The 16,835-nt window shown below is 39.0% G+C and overlaps 2 protein-coding genes across 4 annotated transcripts; one reads left to right on the top strand and one right to left on the bottom strand.

Moving 5' to 3' along the window:
- Positions 1 to 443: 443 nt before the first annotated feature.
- Positions 444 to 5,655, top strand: LOC143355078 (E3 ubiquitin-protein ligase RNF123). The gene is made up of 10 exons (XM_076789572.1): positions 444 to 823; positions 920 to 1,207; positions 1,331 to 2,266; positions 2,353 to 2,489; positions 2,568 to 2,671; positions 2,747 to 3,780; positions 3,885 to 4,216; positions 4,300 to 4,465; positions 4,562 to 4,708; positions 4,777 to 5,655. Exons 2-10 carry the CDS (start codon positions 1,153 to 1,155, stop codon positions 5,073 to 5,075), a joined length of 3,210 nt encoding a protein of 1,069 aa, XP_076645687.1. The 5' UTR covers positions 444 to 823; positions 920 to 1,152; the 3' UTR covers positions 5,076 to 5,655.
- Positions 5,353 to 16,835, bottom strand: Pi3k68d (phosphatidylinositol-4-phosphate 3-kinase catalytic subunit Pi3K68D). 3 transcript variants are annotated; one of them, XM_076789564.1, is made up of 26 exons: positions 16,625 to 16,829; positions 15,799 to 16,040; positions 15,493 to 15,711; positions 15,173 to 15,407; positions 15,002 to 15,046; positions 14,568 to 14,829; positions 14,260 to 14,480; positions 14,065 to 14,173; positions 13,822 to 13,980; positions 13,521 to 13,750; positions 13,324 to 13,423; positions 12,794 to 13,213; positions 12,512 to 12,713; positions 12,261 to 12,434; positions 11,916 to 12,176; positions 11,628 to 11,816; positions 11,328 to 11,553; positions 11,072 to 11,218; positions 10,699 to 10,947; positions 10,185 to 10,621; positions 9,907 to 10,063; positions 9,017 to 9,252; positions 8,715 to 8,915; positions 7,625 to 7,821; positions 7,278 to 7,525; positions 5,353 to 7,164 (listed from the first exon to the last, which is right to left on the bottom strand). In XM_076789564.1, the coding sequence occupies exons 2-26, from the start codon at positions 16,038 to 16,040 to the stop codon at positions 6,991 to 6,993; spliced, it is 5,340 nt and encodes a 1,779-aa protein (XP_076645679.1). In that variant the 5' UTR covers positions 16,625 to 16,829; the 3' UTR covers positions 5,353 to 6,990. The 3 variants fall into 3 exon arrangements, with proteins under 3 accessions (XP_076645679.1, XP_076645680.1, XP_076645681.1); XM_076789565.1 differs by lacking the exon at positions 15,002 to 15,046; XM_076789566.1 differs by lacking the exons at positions 5,353 to 7,164; positions 7,278 to 7,525; positions 7,625 to 7,821; positions 8,715 to 8,915; positions 9,017 to 9,252 and adding an exon at positions 9,396 to 9,544 and having other exon boundaries at positions 16,625 to 16,835.

The following is a 16,835-nucleotide window of genomic DNA, read 5'->3' as shown; positions in this document are numbered from 1 at the left end:
GAAACCCGGAAACTAATCGGCTACAAGCTTGGGCGTTTTGCCACTACGAGGTAATGGCGCTGTTCGCAGATTTTGTCGGAAGATGTACGTGGCGCCACTCAGCGGCAGAATCCCGTACACTAATCGGCTCGATTGCAGGTTAGGTTAGCTCGATTACAAGTTAAGATGCAGGTTCTGATCCAGGCTAAAAAGTTGATGCAGGAAAAGTGGGGACACTAAAACGTGAGCGTGAGCACTCTCATTTCCTCTCTGACTAAATCATGTGTAACTACGCACAACAAATACTCGATACGAATACATATGTATCTAAATACCTGTTTCAAAATGGATAAAAATGTTAGTTATATCATAATTAAACCATAATACGGATTACAATATGTTACGTAATGTTATTATGGTATATCACGTCAGAAACAAGGTATATTTGTCTGCGACAATATATTGCTATTTAATGTTTAAGTGTGGTGTGAAGTTGCTTTTTGCTCTACTGTTTCTGTCGGTATTCACACTTTCAAGATTCACCTCGATTGTTTATGTTTATATTGGTGTTTGAAAATCTACATTATTTACATATTGACAAATTGAACGAGTAAAGAATATAGTACGATAATGACTATTAAACCTTCTTCGTTTAAGATTGACTTATCGATGCATCGAAGGAAATCGTTGTACCCGATCGGTATTCTGTGAACAACTTGCTTTCAATATATTGTCAAAATTGTGCAAGTTCTCTGCTCTGGTTAGAGCCTTTAAACATGGAAATCGAGGAAATCATTAAAGATATTTTTGGACAAGATGTGCCCCTAGACTCAAAGGGTTCCAGGTAATTTCTTACTATTCTATTTTTCTAATAGAATAACCCTGTACGAACTTTAGTTATTTCCATTTTCTAGAATATCCGATGCTTTAATTTTACTAGATGAATATATTGAAACTACCCTTGCCTCGATACCAATCGTTCGAGACGACAGAGAAGGACGAGTAGGTCCGGACGTGGTAGCATTCGATGTATCGACTCGTACAGGATTCTCTACGATTTCAGAAGATGGACTTTGCGTCACTTCAAAGACTAGATTCTGTACATTGAGAGCAAACACAGCAGTTTTCAAAGGAAAGTGGTTGTACGAATTGCAGCTTGGATCTAGAGGAGTTATGCAAATTGGCTGGAGCACTATCAATTGTCGATTCAATCAAGGGAACGGCGTTGGTATATCGTACTTTGATTTAATCCTTAACTAGTGGAAGAAACTATACGAAATTTTGTAGAATAACAAAACTATTGTGAGACATTCTTAGACAATATTTTCATTTAACGTTATATCTCCTTCAGGGGACACTATGAACTCGTACGCTTATAATGGAAATCTGATGAGAAAATGGAACGTATCCACTGAAAGATATGGAGAATCGTGGCATACAGGAGACATTATCGGGTGCGCGCTAGATATGGACAATGGAATAATTCATTTTTATAGGAACGGTACAGACTTGGGAAGAGCCTTCGAGAATATTACGATGGGTGCCGGTATCGCATACTTTCCAACGGTCAGCCTCACGTTCGAGGAAAATGTAAAAGCAAATTTTGGGTCCACGCCGATGCAATATCCCGTGGAAGCGTATGAACCGCTGCAGTTGGCTCCGACAAAACAAATAATCGAAGCTACCTACTTGTTTAATCGGCTTCAAAGGATAATAGAACAGTTGAAGAAGGAACAATACTCCGATGAGCGGAGCACGTTACCCGATGGAACGAGCGTTTCAATCTTTTTAATGTGTCTGTCGAGATCGGTTTCGAAGCATATTGGACCTCTAATTGCTATTCCGTATATCACGGAATGCGTCGTGATCCCGTTTATGCAACAACTTTTGGAGCGTGATGCTTTCACGTTGTTGACGTGCTTAGATCTGTTCTGGGCATTTCTCGAAGACCATGAAATGAAAGCGTTTTTAGAAAATACAGTCTTTTACTTGCTCTCCATATTCAAACACGTTTCATCGGTGTTGGAATATCCTGATCAATTTAAAAGCTTGCATCTGTTGACGAATATTTGTCGGCACACGCCGACTCGTCAATATTTACTGCAATACTTGCTCTTCGATCGAGTAAGATTCGCAGATTTCATAGACATCAAGCCGTTAGACGAGAAAGGTTTCACCAACGTGGTAGAAAATGTATGGTGGGAAATGCGTTCTGCGGATTCGACCTTCCAAGCGAATAAAACCAGTTATTTGGAAGCATGCGAAAAAATTAAAGCTGCCACATTTGGTACGACACATTTTCCATTTTCCATGGTTTTACAGTTGTTTGTTTGTTCGTATATGTCGCCATTACTGTCAGATGCAATTTCGTAGAACTGGAAAAAGTGCAAACGGACTTACTAGTAGCATTTCTCGATAATTCCGATGGTAGTGAAAAGAGGCCGACCTCAAGAACCATATTCCTGAGGAAATTTCGTCATTTCATCAAAGAGAGTATTATATCTAATTGCGTAAGTATATCTCGGTATTTCAAATAATAATAATAATAATAATAATAATAATAATAATAGTAACAATCAACGTTTCAGGTCCCGCTGCCGATCGCGTTGTCTTGTTTTCACCGGCTACTGACCGCGTTCCAAATTTTGTGGGACAAAGAAGTAGGAACGTCTCCTGTTTACGTGCCGTGCAGGTAAAGAAAACCCTTGTGCACGCGTAATCGTCATTAGATCGCGGTCGATCGATGGATTTCCTTGTAAATTGGCAGGCCATTCTACGATGCGTCGATCGATTACTTTACGATTGAGAGGCTGGGAGGAGCGTTGTCGTACTTGAACAAAACTTTTAAGAGCGAACTGGTAGAGCAATTAGGATCGGATTACGAAGTGGTCGTGTCACAGGAACAGACTCGAGTCTCGATGCTCATCTTCGAAGGACTCAGAGGTTGTTCGTACGTGACGGAAACCAGAAAGCCGCTGCAAACGGCCCCGTTAGACCCAGCCGCGTCGTTGTTGGAATTGCTCGACAGCATTATTTTATTTTATCAAGTAGTAGCGAGGAAACAGTTGGCGGACGTGACGCTTCTCAGGAATAACATGTCCGAATACATAACTGCTTTGGAGGACGCTCAGGCGCAGCTGGAGCAAATCAAGGACAACGAGGATCCCGATTCTCGTGCGATTCGAGAGGAACTGTCGCGACTGATAAACGTGTACAATTCGAAATTGACGGAGCAAGCGGTACACATGGCATGGGTTCGCGCGGTCCTCTATACGGAGGAGAAGCAAGCGCAATTCGCGTGGCTTTTGCAGGTGGTCACTCTGACCTTGAACAATGCCAGCAAAGAAGGGAACCTGTTTAGCTTCACTCCGATCTTTTATCTGGACGCGCTAGCCGATTTGTACAAAACACTGCGGAACCGTATGTACCCAACGGTGCGTATCGAAAACATCCCAGGATACCGAGAAATGCTTCAACAAGTAGCCGTGTTCCTTTGCGAGAGCTTCATGGATCCTCGAATAGTCTATGCAAAATCGAAAATCACGCTGGCCATAACTTTATCCTGTTTTGTAATTAATCCGCTGACGTTGAAGGCATTAGAAAACATACAGGAAGAAAGCCGAAAAAACCTTGTCAGGAAACTCCTAAAGACGTACGTGGACGATGGGCCGTGGACCCAATCGACTTGGATCCTAGTTAGATTTTGGCACGGCAGCGGATTTGCTTTTCGATACGTAAAGAGTCCGCATCTCTCGGAGAGAATTGAGCTGAAACTACATCAAGAGATCTTACAGCCTACAGGTATACATGTTTTTTGTTTTCTGCGAATACGCGTAGTTCCTTACGAATTGGATAATACCACGGTACGGTGGTTCCCTTACTAATCTCTACTCCCGATTCTTTAGAGCCTTGTCCGTCCGCTGTATACCAGAATCACGTAAGAGACGTGCTGCTGGAGAATCCTCAAGAGTCCACCAAGTATTTAAATTTTCTTTTAAATCACGCGAATTGGTCTTTTTCCCAATTTATCAGAATCGTGCAAGAGATTTACGACGTCGCGTCGACAACGGGCGCGACAGAAGCCATTGGTACGGAAGCACTGAAAATATTTGACACGTGCTTCGTGTTGGCCACATCCTTGCTACACGTTTTGGAGATGATCGTCACGGTGGCACCAAGTATTTTTAACAGTACCGCGCAATCTTCCGGCGACCACCTGCTGTCTAGACTGTGTCAGGTATGTTTTGTTTACGCACGGCAACATTATTCATTCTCAGACTTGTTCAGTTTCTTTCTAATCGTGACTCTGTTGTTTCGCAGCTACTGTGCCAAGTGTTGAACAGAATAAGCTCGCAAACCAATTGTTTCCAGCAGGTTGTTTCGCTGAGAATACCAGGTTTGGATACGGTGGATCACTTTCCAATACTGGCAGCAGTTACAGGCGTACTGTTAGCTCTACTGAACGATGATATGGTTAACTTTAAATGTATGCATACATTCGTATCGTTCATCGAAAGAAATTATTATTGCCACGTACGATCAAACTCAAATTCAAATTCAAAAATTACCGTAATTTTCGTAGCGAAAAATACAAAGGAGGTGCCAAAGGTCACACGAAGTTTGTTGATCGAGCCCAGTTTTCAACCGAGTTCTCTCCATTTTCTATTGGGCGGTACAAAATCTACAAGCAAAAGCGAGCAGATCTTTAAGCCTTTCTCGTTCGAAATGTGTAAGTGTACGCGTGCATTTAGCGTGATTTATTCGATACGCGATTCACTGTTTCGTTGTTTGTCGCAGATCCGAACGACGTGTCGAAAGACGAAATAATCCAAGTAAAAGAAATGATCGAGTATCTGGAGCATTGCCAATCCATCCTGCCCGATTCGAAAGTTTTGACGGACGATGACGATGTTTGTACGATTTGTTACGCGTATCCTATCGCGGTAACGTTCGAGCCCTGTCGTCATCAGACGTGCCGTACGTGTATCGATCAACATCTTTTCAACACGAGAGAATGCTTTTTTTGTAAAGCCACTATCGAGAAAGTCGTAGATCTTTCCGGGCACGCAGTGCACGATTTTACCGATAAAACTTGAAATTCGAAGTAAACCATGGAATCGCCGGTAAATGTATTTTGTCCTGAAGCTATAAACTTATAACTTATAACGAATACATTTCTTTGTAAACGATACAGAAAAACAACAAAAAATAGAAAAGAAAGAGTAAAAATTTCAATAAAGTATCATGTACAGCTTCGTTTATTAATTTATTTGATAAAATTTTATTCAATAAAATTGTATAATTGTATAGTATGCGTCTAATTACTAAACACTAAGCATCCAAGAAAGGTCTATTAAATACGATAGGACACGATTTATTACGAAGCTTTTAATGTCACATTACAAATCGAGGAGTAATTAATAAATCGTTGGAATTATGCGGTGCGTTGCACCAAGTTATTCGCGCGCAACGAGTAATACTTTGAATCTCCCATAGAAATACAATAAAGTTATTAGAATCATTTGCGTTTTCTCGATTTTTCTATCTCGCAGTATCGATTGTGATTTGTGTACGATTTACAAATAAATTACTAAAATTTGTATAGGCTTAGAGGTAATTGTAGACGAGAAGCATATGCAAAAGCATTGTAATTGAAGATTATTCTTAAAAAAATAATGCAAAAGCTAACGTAAATCGTTGTTACGTATTAACAATAATTTTCTATATAAATATAATATCAGAGTCCGTATAATTGAAAAGAAAGAACGTCGACTTATATTATATAAATGAATTCGCTGTATCAGACAAATGTTTATAACAAAAATTAAGGTTAGAGAAGAAATTAAAATTATATATTAATACACTAACAACAGGAGAGTAGATTAGGCATATGTCTTCTTTATGTTTCATAGTGTCGTTGATTCTACGACTCGATCCGGACAATAAAATTCTTCGTTTCGCAGCGGAGGTAAGTCAGAAATTGAAAAACTTTCAATACAAAAATATCATTATAGCTGTGATGATAAAGTTAAATGAATTTCGGAGAAATACTCGTCAGCAATGTATCAACACGAACCTTCATTTTCCTTATAATAGCTCTGTGCTTAGTTAAAAAGAAAGAAAAAAGAACAATGTTCACGCGTATTCACAGTGTGTAAAAAATAATTGCAAAATTATCGATACGTGTAAAAGCATATTTACATAACTTCATTCTCCTTTCTTGCATAACGAATATTTATAGAATACAGTGACATTTATAACTTGTTTAATATAATTATCATTGTATATTGAAAGATAGTTTGATTATTTTTGTATACATCATTTCAAATTTTCATATGAAAGTAAAAACTGTCTTTTCATCACCTGATACGCTTACTATCGCAGACAAAGAACTATATACCGGTAAAATTTATTATACATAAATTTTATATTGTCTAACACATCTATTTAGGAATCATTGTATTCAATTCGCAACAATGCCGTAATTTATTTCGAATCTATTTACAATTGGCAGAGATTATTTCTTGGCAAAAGTAGAATAAATAAACGTTCTTATGAAATTTCACTAATAGAATCGTCATTGCAGACCCGAATAATTTTATAATATAATCGTAGGTGTGTGCGTGTGTGTGTTTAAGTGTGTGCGCGTGGGTGTGTATGTGTGTGTCTGTAAACTACACGATTTCTATAGCCTTTTTGCGTTTAGGCATTCGGATATTCAATAAAGAAGTTGTCTCTAACATATCGACCGCTTTTTCCAAAGGCAGAATAATTTTATGAAATATGCCCGTCTCGTTTTCGATTAAATACGGTTTTAGAATGAATTTTATCACCGAACGTGAAAGTATGCTTCAACGACGATTGTAACGACATCGTGGAGACTATCTTTTCATTGTACTATTAACGTCTCTATGATAGAAATACTATCGTTAGTATTGTGCGATAAAGTGGAAATTTATAGATCTAACTTTCGTGAGCATTTATATAGTTTTGAAATTTCCATAGGTTCTTTCATCGAATACTTCCCAGTGAAAACCATTCGATTATTTCATTGGTTAATTCCATACGGCCAAGCGGTAAACGTATTCCACCAAGGAATTCATTTTCCTGAAGAGTGTCATGGTTCCATATCGTGGCTTCTAGCGTTCTTTCTTTAATAACATCCAAAGACATTCGGTATTCCAACTGTGACAAACAGATTCATATTGTACACGAGAAACAGTCTATTTCTATACAATACATATACGATTCTAATGAGTGATTCAGAAGAGAAATAATCGATTATCCTAATCTATTACCATTTCCATGAACGAAGGATGACAGTTCTTTTTCACAACTTTTGTTTTTCGTTTCGTTTTCTTCGTTGGATCGGGTTTAAGATAGACTTTCACATAAGTATTTGGTTCTTGACCATTAGCAACTTTCGGCAAACCCCTCGCATGGTGGACCATCACGTAAAACGCTCCTCGCGTATAGTGAAGCGACATTTTAATTTGCCCGCTTTGTACGTTTTCTCTGACCCTTTTTTCGGTCCACCAATTGCCAACTAGTCCGAGAAAGAAAGAAAGAAAGAAAGAAAGATAACGAAACATCTTTTTGAGCCTTTAATTTTGTTCATGATTACGTTTTAGAAGTTTCACCGTACCTTTCACTTTACGCAAATGAATGTCAGCATTTTGTTGGTCTCTCAGTAGTGGGTGAAAAAATGTGTATACCAAATCACTCTGTGAAATTTCTGGAGCCATTTTAAACAAGCTCACCAGAAATTTTTCAATGTCTGCTCGACGTTTATCGGCGACTTGTTTTATATTGGACCTTCCAACGCTTATCCCACTAGGTAAACTGTATTGTACGAAAAAAATTATATTAATAACGATGTAAACATTTTGTTACAAAAACCGACGTACCTACGTATAAATAAATCGAAATATTTGTTTTGAAGGAAATGTATTCTGTATCAAAGATTTTCATCTGATTAGATAGCATGCCAGGTGATAACACAATTCAGAGCTGACAATGAAGATACAAAATACTTTGCGATCGAAAGCAAAAATATAATATACATTTACTTCGTCGTACATCTGTACAGTTGTTGCAACAATTCTATACAGTGAGGTGTACGTGGAGGTAACAGAAAAGTTTAGAGAGGAAATTATTCTTGTAGGTATGTACTGCTACGATACATTAATATCATAATTTGATAGTTAGTGCATTCTATTCTTTTCCAGGCGAATTTGAAAAACTAGAAATGGGTCTCTCACGATTCCGTGCACAGATAACGATGCAACATGGAACATCGAAGTTACCCAATCCGGAATTTTACAAAAAAATTTCTCCAAGCGATTCTAGTGCATCCGAGAAGAATGCTAAGGATCGTTCAAAGAACACAACCGATACTGATTCGAAACGATCAAATCCAAATACGTCGCATTAAAAAGAAACGAACAAGTCAAAAAAAAAAATGATAGTCTGAATATAGATGAAGCAGTAGACGCACTGGATCGGGTGTCGCTAAATATAATATGTATAAACGAAAAAATTATGCAACGTACGAAGCAAGAATTGAATTAGTGCACGAGACATTCGCCAATTATTAGTTGACAAATATGAAATTGAAATAAAGATATGCTTTCGCAAAAGGACAATGCACGCGGATTTTTTTTTTTTTTTGTTCTATTAAGCGATCGACAAGTAGCGCTATCAGAAAATTTGTGTGAGAGCGTATGGTTGCTTACCTGGCAACTTTTGCAAGTGGAAAGTGGATGCACAGTTTCTGATAAAATTCACAGAATTCTTTGTACGATCGAAATAAATAAGTGGGATCTGCGTGACCCTTTCGTTGTATGCGCAGGATATACATGTAATATTTTTCAGGGTCGTATCGTTTCTGATACCCGTGTACTTGAACGCTTATCAGTTGACCCTCTTGTTGCATTCTGCAGCATTCGAATGATTATTCATTTAATTCATTTGTCGTCCGTTAGAACTGTACCAAGTATTTTATCGTTAATGATCATTGTAATTAGAAACGACTTACGTGTATGTGCGTGGAATGAACGACAACAATGCTCCGTCGTTGTGATCGCCTGAGAATCTCAGTTGTGCTAAATTATGCAAGAAGAAATTGAACTGCGTGAACCAGCTTTTCAAGGAGCTTTCGATCATTCGTGCAAAGGTCGCGGCTGCCTCGGGATTCGTTTGATCGGGAAGAAGAGCTTTTTGTACATAGCTAACCGCGTCAATGGTCACGCCAGGAATACCGGATGAAGTCATCTGTGAATTTATGTAGTCGTTCATGTTAGATTTGTTCAGAAATTCCTTGATCTCGATGTTGCAGAGTTTCCGTTCTATGATCCTCTGTTTCGCCGAAAGCGACGCATTAGTTTGTCGAGGTAGAAGACTATCCATTTCTTGGCTTGGCTTGGCTAGTCTTACGCCTCACGCCTCACGCCTCGCGCTTTCGGTTACACTTTTTTTTTTTTTAATACTCGGTAAGTAAATTTTCTTACGCACAAAATCACATTGCATTAACAATTATTCGAATGATCGGTCCAAACTATTAGTTCTGAAACGTGTTCAGCGTTGCTCTTAATTAATTCAAACTGCAGCACAGTTTATGATATTACGAGAGCTCGGACGATAAAAGCTAATTAACAACACATCGCGTACAGTTTAGTAAGATAGGGGACCGGTTTCTGATAAAGCGCGTGGATAAGTTTTTCCGTTGCGGTTTCGTTTCGTTTTCATAACAGAATTGTGGCTTCTATCATTGTGTAAGTACAAATCAAGTAAAAAATATGATTCTACGTTTTGAAAAGAATCTCATTGCAGAGAATATAAAGCTATCTCGCAGTAGCGTATTAATGTCAAAATTCGACTTAGGCTTCGTATTCAAAGATACGATTTAGAGAAAATGAATAAGCATACCAGACCGAAAAGATGCAGAATAAGATTTCCATGTTTTCGTACGACGTTGAACGCTTGACAACACAGATCCACAAAATGATGAAATTTGGCTGACGGTTTGTCTCCACCATTTATAACGTACGCCATGTCAGAGGTCAACACGAACGGTGTTCTATCTCTATTGAAAATAAAAATTACAATAAAGTAAATTTGAATTACGAATAAACGATGGACGGTTCGATGCATTCGATGCCTTCAATGTACACAAGTACATGTATCTACGTATTCTGGATATTTACCTTTTAAAGTTGCCAAACATTTGCGCATCGCCCAAAAACTTTCCAAAATCGATATGGAACAAATGACCTGACGTTTTTAGCATGATATTGTCATTGTGTCTGTCGCAAATTCCTAATATATACGTGGCCACGCTGTAGCCCGCGCAAGACGCGGTGAAGTTCTCGACAGCTCTTTCGTACTCCAGCTCCGAAGGATTGTGCTTCGCCAACCATTCGGCGATCGGCCGGTCTTTGAACGAACCAGTTAGACCGAATTCGACTTGAATTTTTCTTAGTGTTTCCGCGTCCACTACCATTTCGATCATTCCACGTTTGTGACCAGTAGGCACGCAGGCAAACGTCACCATTTTCAAATCGAGACCCTCCTTCAGCCAAAGTTTGTCCATTATACGAACCATTTGGAGAGTTAGCATGTCTTGTTGCAAATCGTCGCCGGCCTTGAAAATCAATTTAGCATAAACTCAAAAATAATGATCGATTTGCGGCGAAACGATCGCTCGCACGACAAACATACCTTAAAAATCGCTGGACAAACAACGTCGTCGCTGCTAATGAAATTGATTTTCAATGGAAGAGTGAACGATGGAAAATACGAACAGGTTTGCACATTTATACCAAATATTTGTTTGCTGGGCGACAACGGCAGACAAGTACCGTCATCTTCCATTAGCTGACAGTGTATATTTTGCAAACCAACTTTTAGCGCGTCCAGTCGTAACGACTCTTTCGTTTGTTTTATATTTTCTGCTACTTCGTGTAAATTCTATAAAAATATTAACACGATGTCGTTACCTATATGTGTGTATGTATATACCACCTATATACATATACGTGTATAATGTGTACATGTGTATAAGTTCGCAAGGTAGACTATTCGAAACGCATACTTTAACCAGCAGTTGTTGCGTGAGAAAGCTGTTCCTCAGTGCATCCCCAATTACAGCCAACAATGCTCTCAGCATCAGCTGTAACCTTCTATGATAACGCGCGTAACTAATATTTTTGTCATCTTCCGGAGTAGCTTCGGCAGAATTCTGAAAGATGCGCACGCGCGTTAAGAAATCATTTCGATAATTTTTCAACGGTAGAATAGTGAATTGATTACTGTCCACGATCATCGTTCAACTATCGTGAAATTAATACCTGAGGACTCTGTCCCGGTAACGCTTGCGTTAATAGCCAATAGATATGATGCGCTACTCGCGGCGAAAGTAATGCCCGTTCCAATAGAAATCTTGTAAGGGCCGAGGTCTCGTATGTTTCGTGTTTTAAAGCTTGCAACAATTGCGGTAAATAGTCGACGAGTTCATCGTTACTCAATTCTCGGATCCAAACGACTGCCATCTCTCGAACTTTCATGTCTGGAAAGCTACGCAGTATCCTATGATTACTTCAGTTATAAACAATATTGGTTCTAGTTGTTTGTTGTAGACATGAAATTACCAAGGCAGTAGCAATTGTAAAGCTTGTACCGGGGGCAAAGGATTCCATACTCGAAGGGACGCGTGAAGATCGGGCAGACATGCCCAGTCCCAGCTGTGTGCAGCTAGAAGTACTTTAGGCAAAGCTTCCGGTATATCGTGCAAATAATGACGTTTCTCCCATAATATTTCTCTTTCTTCGATGAGTGGTCTGTGAACACGAGAAACACGTGAAACACGATAAAAAAAGAAACCGAGAATGTTAAAGATGCTAACAACAAAAACGAAAGATTAAATAAAAATCCTATACCTTGAGAATGTGGTTTGCTGGGTGATGTCTATCAGTAACTCTTGAGTATTTCGATCCAATGAATTGAAGTCGAGAGAGTCTACATCATAATCTCTCAGTTCCGTCGGAAACAATACCCTTCCTCCGTAATCGGGCAACTCTAAACCGATAATGGGATGCGTATCCCCATGGGGATGAATTCCAGGTGTTGGAGCAGGACCTAATCTTTTATCGGCGATCGCTGGCCATAATGACAGGAAAAAACTTCCTTGACTCATAACCCTAAAACGAAGGAATTATAGAAATGTATTGAGAAAGGTTTTCCAAGGCGTTTTCCAATGTCGTAGCTCGATGCTAATGCATTACCCCTCGTAATCAAAAAATTGTATAGCTCCCCAGCCCAATTCCTCCTTTTGCATAGTGTTTTCCGTAGACGAATTTGATTCGTGTTCGGTAGGTTGTAAAGTTCGACCGTATAAAACCAATACCAATCTAGCTTCTCTTGGTACTTGACATACGCTTATCCCATGAAACTCCAACCTTTTCGATGAAAAGTTCAATTTAGATTCGACAAGCAAGGTACAGTTTTCAAAGAGTAATCCTCAAAATAACATTACCATAAGTTAAATAAAATTCTAGGATAAAAATTAGAACTGACTGCCATGGGTTCGGACAAAACTGGATTTCCAACGGGTCTAGTTCCGTGAAATATTTGGGCCGCGACGATATAATCGTCATGCTTCCATGATCCTGGTAGTCTATGCAACGCTCCAACGCGAACCAATACAGTGTCCAATACGTCAGACGATATTAAAGTGTCTACAAAATATATATCCACGGTGTAAAATTATCGAAATGGTTCTAATAAAAGAAAATTGAATATAAACAAATGGTGTTACTTGTTGGAAACTCCGGCTTGCTGCTTAATTCAAAATCGACCCTAAACGCGTGGCAGTAAGTTTCCACGAGATCTTGAATCGCATCTCGAATTTTACGACAGTGGGAACCAATTACGTCCGGAAACTTCGTTCTTAACGTCACAACTGAATAGTCGCCATCCTCGTGTAAAATTTCAGGTTTCTTGCATTCGATATTTGCTGTGTGAACTTGGGGTAAAAATTGGCAGCATGCGTTCACAAAATTATCGACGGCTTCCGTAATCTCGAATGTTTCTATATTTCCCATCAGTGCGCTCACTGCTTTCACCGCTTGAACAACGCCACGGGGTTGTAATTGTGGTAAAAGTCTTGAACTGTCGTTCGTGGTCGCTAATTGTATAGCAGCGGTTTCGACGCGTTCCAATTCTTTCTCCACGGTTTCTAGAATTTGTAGCAGAACATTAATTAGAATGCATACTTGCGCTTCAACATTATCGGTATTTTATATGCGTTTGTATCTTGATCACGATACTATCTTCTTAGTCACGTACCTAGCAAAATTAGTAGCGTTTCGTAAGAAATGGGCTGAACAGGCTCATTTGGAAGAATATCTTCTAATTTGAGACACTGGTCACGATTATCATCTTGGAGCTAATGGAAAAACGAATAATGTACGACGAATTATTGTGATTTGTAATATTCAACTTTGAATTTGAATTTGAACTTAAATTTCAAAATAAACGCTTACCGTTCGAGCTATAGATCGTTTAATCTGTGCTTTTGTCTGAATAGCTAATTCGATATCCTTCTCTAATTTAATACACTGATGTATGTACTCGTACTGGGCTAAAGTGGTGTTGGGTGCAAAATACTCGGCAAGTCCCCACACTCTCAAACAATATTTTTCTATATTTACCGTATCCTCGTCTTCCAAAGAACAGGCGACGTTAAGGATAACATGTTCAACGCTACAGTTTACTGAAAAGTCACGGTTATGGATATTGTTAGGAAATTATCGCATACCCATTCAACAGATTTTCAAGGCTTACCGTTACATGTAAATGAAATGGACGGAGTATTCTCATCGGTATCCATTAACTGAGGGTGTACGACCAATTTTATGCTTGTGCCTTCGGGATATAAGTTTTCCATCATTGGACTGATCACGTGTCCAATATTTGTACTGGGATCGTTAAATGGAAAATCACCTGCACATATTTTGCTAATTAATACACAGCCCGATCACCGTAGAAACGATAAATGATATATTCTATAATATATTTTTTACTGACCTCGTACAGACTTCATCATTTCGTGAAATGCTTTGAGATCGCAATCGTATAGCGACGATCTAGTTTTTCTCACCGTAACGTTCTCGTACAAGCGAGTTTGTCGTTTTTGCTATGAAAATCAGGGTATCTTGAATAGTATTAATCGAAACAGAAAATTCTTCGTTTACCTTTAATTTAGAATGTTTTGAAATTTACCCTTCTGTCCAAGGAAGTTCTCCTCCTTTCGATGGTGTTCCAAGCAGATGAATTTCTGGGAGGTAACGGCGGTGGTGCTGCTGGGGATAGAGCTGGAGATTTAGCAGACTTTTCCACAGCAACGTATACCGGATCCGAATTAACGCTTTCGTTTGTGTTGTACATGTAATCGAATGGATCAAACGGGTCGTACACCGATCCAGCAACTTGCGATTGGGCCTCTGTTCACACGAAATACGCGTCTTTAGAAATATTCGTACGCCGATTTAAGTGTATGTGACAATTGCGGTGCAACGAAAACTGATTACCATCCTTGTGCCCTTGTGCGACATCGCCGTGATTTTCAGTCTTAACGAGTAGTGGATCGAACGCTTCCAACACGCTCACTCGAACGTTTGTCTTATCTTCAACGTGATCGAAAGAACTCAAATCTATAAGATTATTATTTGGCTTCTTCTCTATCACTTTTAACACGCTTAGCTGCTCGTCGTCAGTAGAGAATGTAGGCTTTTGAATATTACATACAGAAGAAGTAGTACTCGGTCTGTAATTCATAGGCAATGGAGGTATCTGCAAATGAGAAATTTCAATGTAATCTAGGACCTAGGAGAAATGTTTAATCTCCGGTCGTACTGCAAAATCTAGCAGACAAAAAAAATTTGTGTTAATAAATTGAAACCTGCTACATCTAGTTATTGCTACTGGACTAGTACTCCGTTTAACACAACTACATGCAATATACCTGGATAAGAAAATAATTTTTTAAATCACAAAAATTCCATGCGGGCTGTAATTAAAATGATCAATGGAATTATTACAAAGATGAAAATAAAAAATAATCCATTGAGTTTGAAATTGCTCGGATCGTTATTGTACGTGTTCGCAAACATACGGTCCGACAAAGACTACTTACTTGTGGCGTTATATCAGGTACATTACTGTTAATACTACTGGATCTCGACATGACGGGACTAATTTTTGGAGTCCCTGGTGTACAAGGTGCAGTGGAAGATCCAGGACCTGGGGAAAGTGACTGATATCGGAAGTCTCTAGAATGATAACCCGCAGAACTACTACTACGCGCTACCCTCGCCTGCTTTTTCAACAACGTGGGATGCGTTTCCCATTTTGGTTCTATTACTGGTTTTCTGTCGAATAAGAAGATTCGTTATTCATTTATATTTAGACAGACTTGGACGCGATTCCATAGAAATATTGGAATCGAAATCTTACGACGAAGGTGCAGCAGGCGGTGGCGAACAAAGCGAGTCGGTTAGGGTATCCTGTTTCACCGGACTGGTAAAATTGATTAAGTCGTCAGATTGTTCCTGACTTGTTGCAGCCGACGTTGAATTTCGTCTAGATGGGATCGGCGGTGGTGCTAATATCACAGCATTTTTAGATTGATTGGTATTAAAGGCTCCTGGCCTCGGTCGACTTCTATACTGAAATCTGTCATTTTAAAACTTAGAATTTCTATTGAATTGTTTCTACAGAGTAACTATTTATATATATATATATATTAACAGCCTCGTTTACTTTTCAATGTGCTGCGCATTGTCAGTTTCTGATGTGCCAACGTGTACAATGTTGTTTCCTCTCTCTACATTGTTCTGTCGTATATTACCGAATTCAGAGCGTTGTTTCTGCAGCTTAAATTTTTCAAGAGCAAGACTCTCTAAACTCAGTGCTTGCGCACGTTCCAGATCCTCTTGGAATTGACGTTCGTAGTCGATCACCGCAGATCTCTGACTACCTGGGTTTCTATCGTAGTGTGACATCTATAATTAAATTAGAAACTCGTTAGTACATCGAAGAACAACAGAAACGATTAGCTATAAATACAGATACACGTTCGAAGATCGAGTACGACATCGCAGTATCGATACATCAAAATCAAAGAGTCACTAATAATGGGTAAACAACAAACAATAAGAATCCTGGCAGCAAAGAATGACAAAACAACGATGGACAAAGAGAGATACTTGTTCCGTACGTTGTCGTTCTAACCTATACTCGAGATGTACGCACGAAAATATCGTTTATTCTCTTTTTACCAATATTACGAAAACAATAAGGGTATCAAGCTTATAATCGACACTTTAAGTTTATTCATAAGCGCTTATTGGACGGGACATACCGACATATTGACATTTAATGGATATGAAATAACAGGGTGTAATGAAAATGTAGCTGTCGAAGCAAAAAAGCGAAATTTTCATTGATTACAAGACGTTGACTATAATTCGTTGCAACGCGGAGGGAGTGCATCGTTGGCACAAGCTCTGTCAACGTTAAAAGGACTTGTTATCAATTTAAAGGGACGGAAGTGTTACGCGTTTATGTAAACAGATTTACGGCTCACCGTAGCATTATCTCAGCGGAATATCTCACTATCAGCACTTGTAGAAAATCGCCGCGCCGTAGGAAAATACCGTTTGTAAAAAAGCACTGTCACCTAATCAAGGAAATGACATTTTCTATCTTATTATTGGCCGTCGTGTGTAAACGAACAACCGTGCCACCGTGCGTACGTAGTGGTTACCTACATACAAATGTTCCTTTATGAACGAAGA

The sequence above is a fragment of the Halictus rubicundus genome, chromosome 6, assembly GCF_050948215.1.
Source record: "Halictus rubicundus isolate RS-2024b chromosome 6, iyHalRubi1_principal, whole genome shotgun sequence".
In the NCBI taxonomy this organism is placed as follows: domain Eukaryota; kingdom Metazoa; phylum Arthropoda; class Insecta; order Hymenoptera; family Halictidae; genus Halictus; species Halictus rubicundus.
Note: the sequence above shows the minus strand (reverse complement) of the source record. Positions and strands in the feature narration are given on the sequence as shown.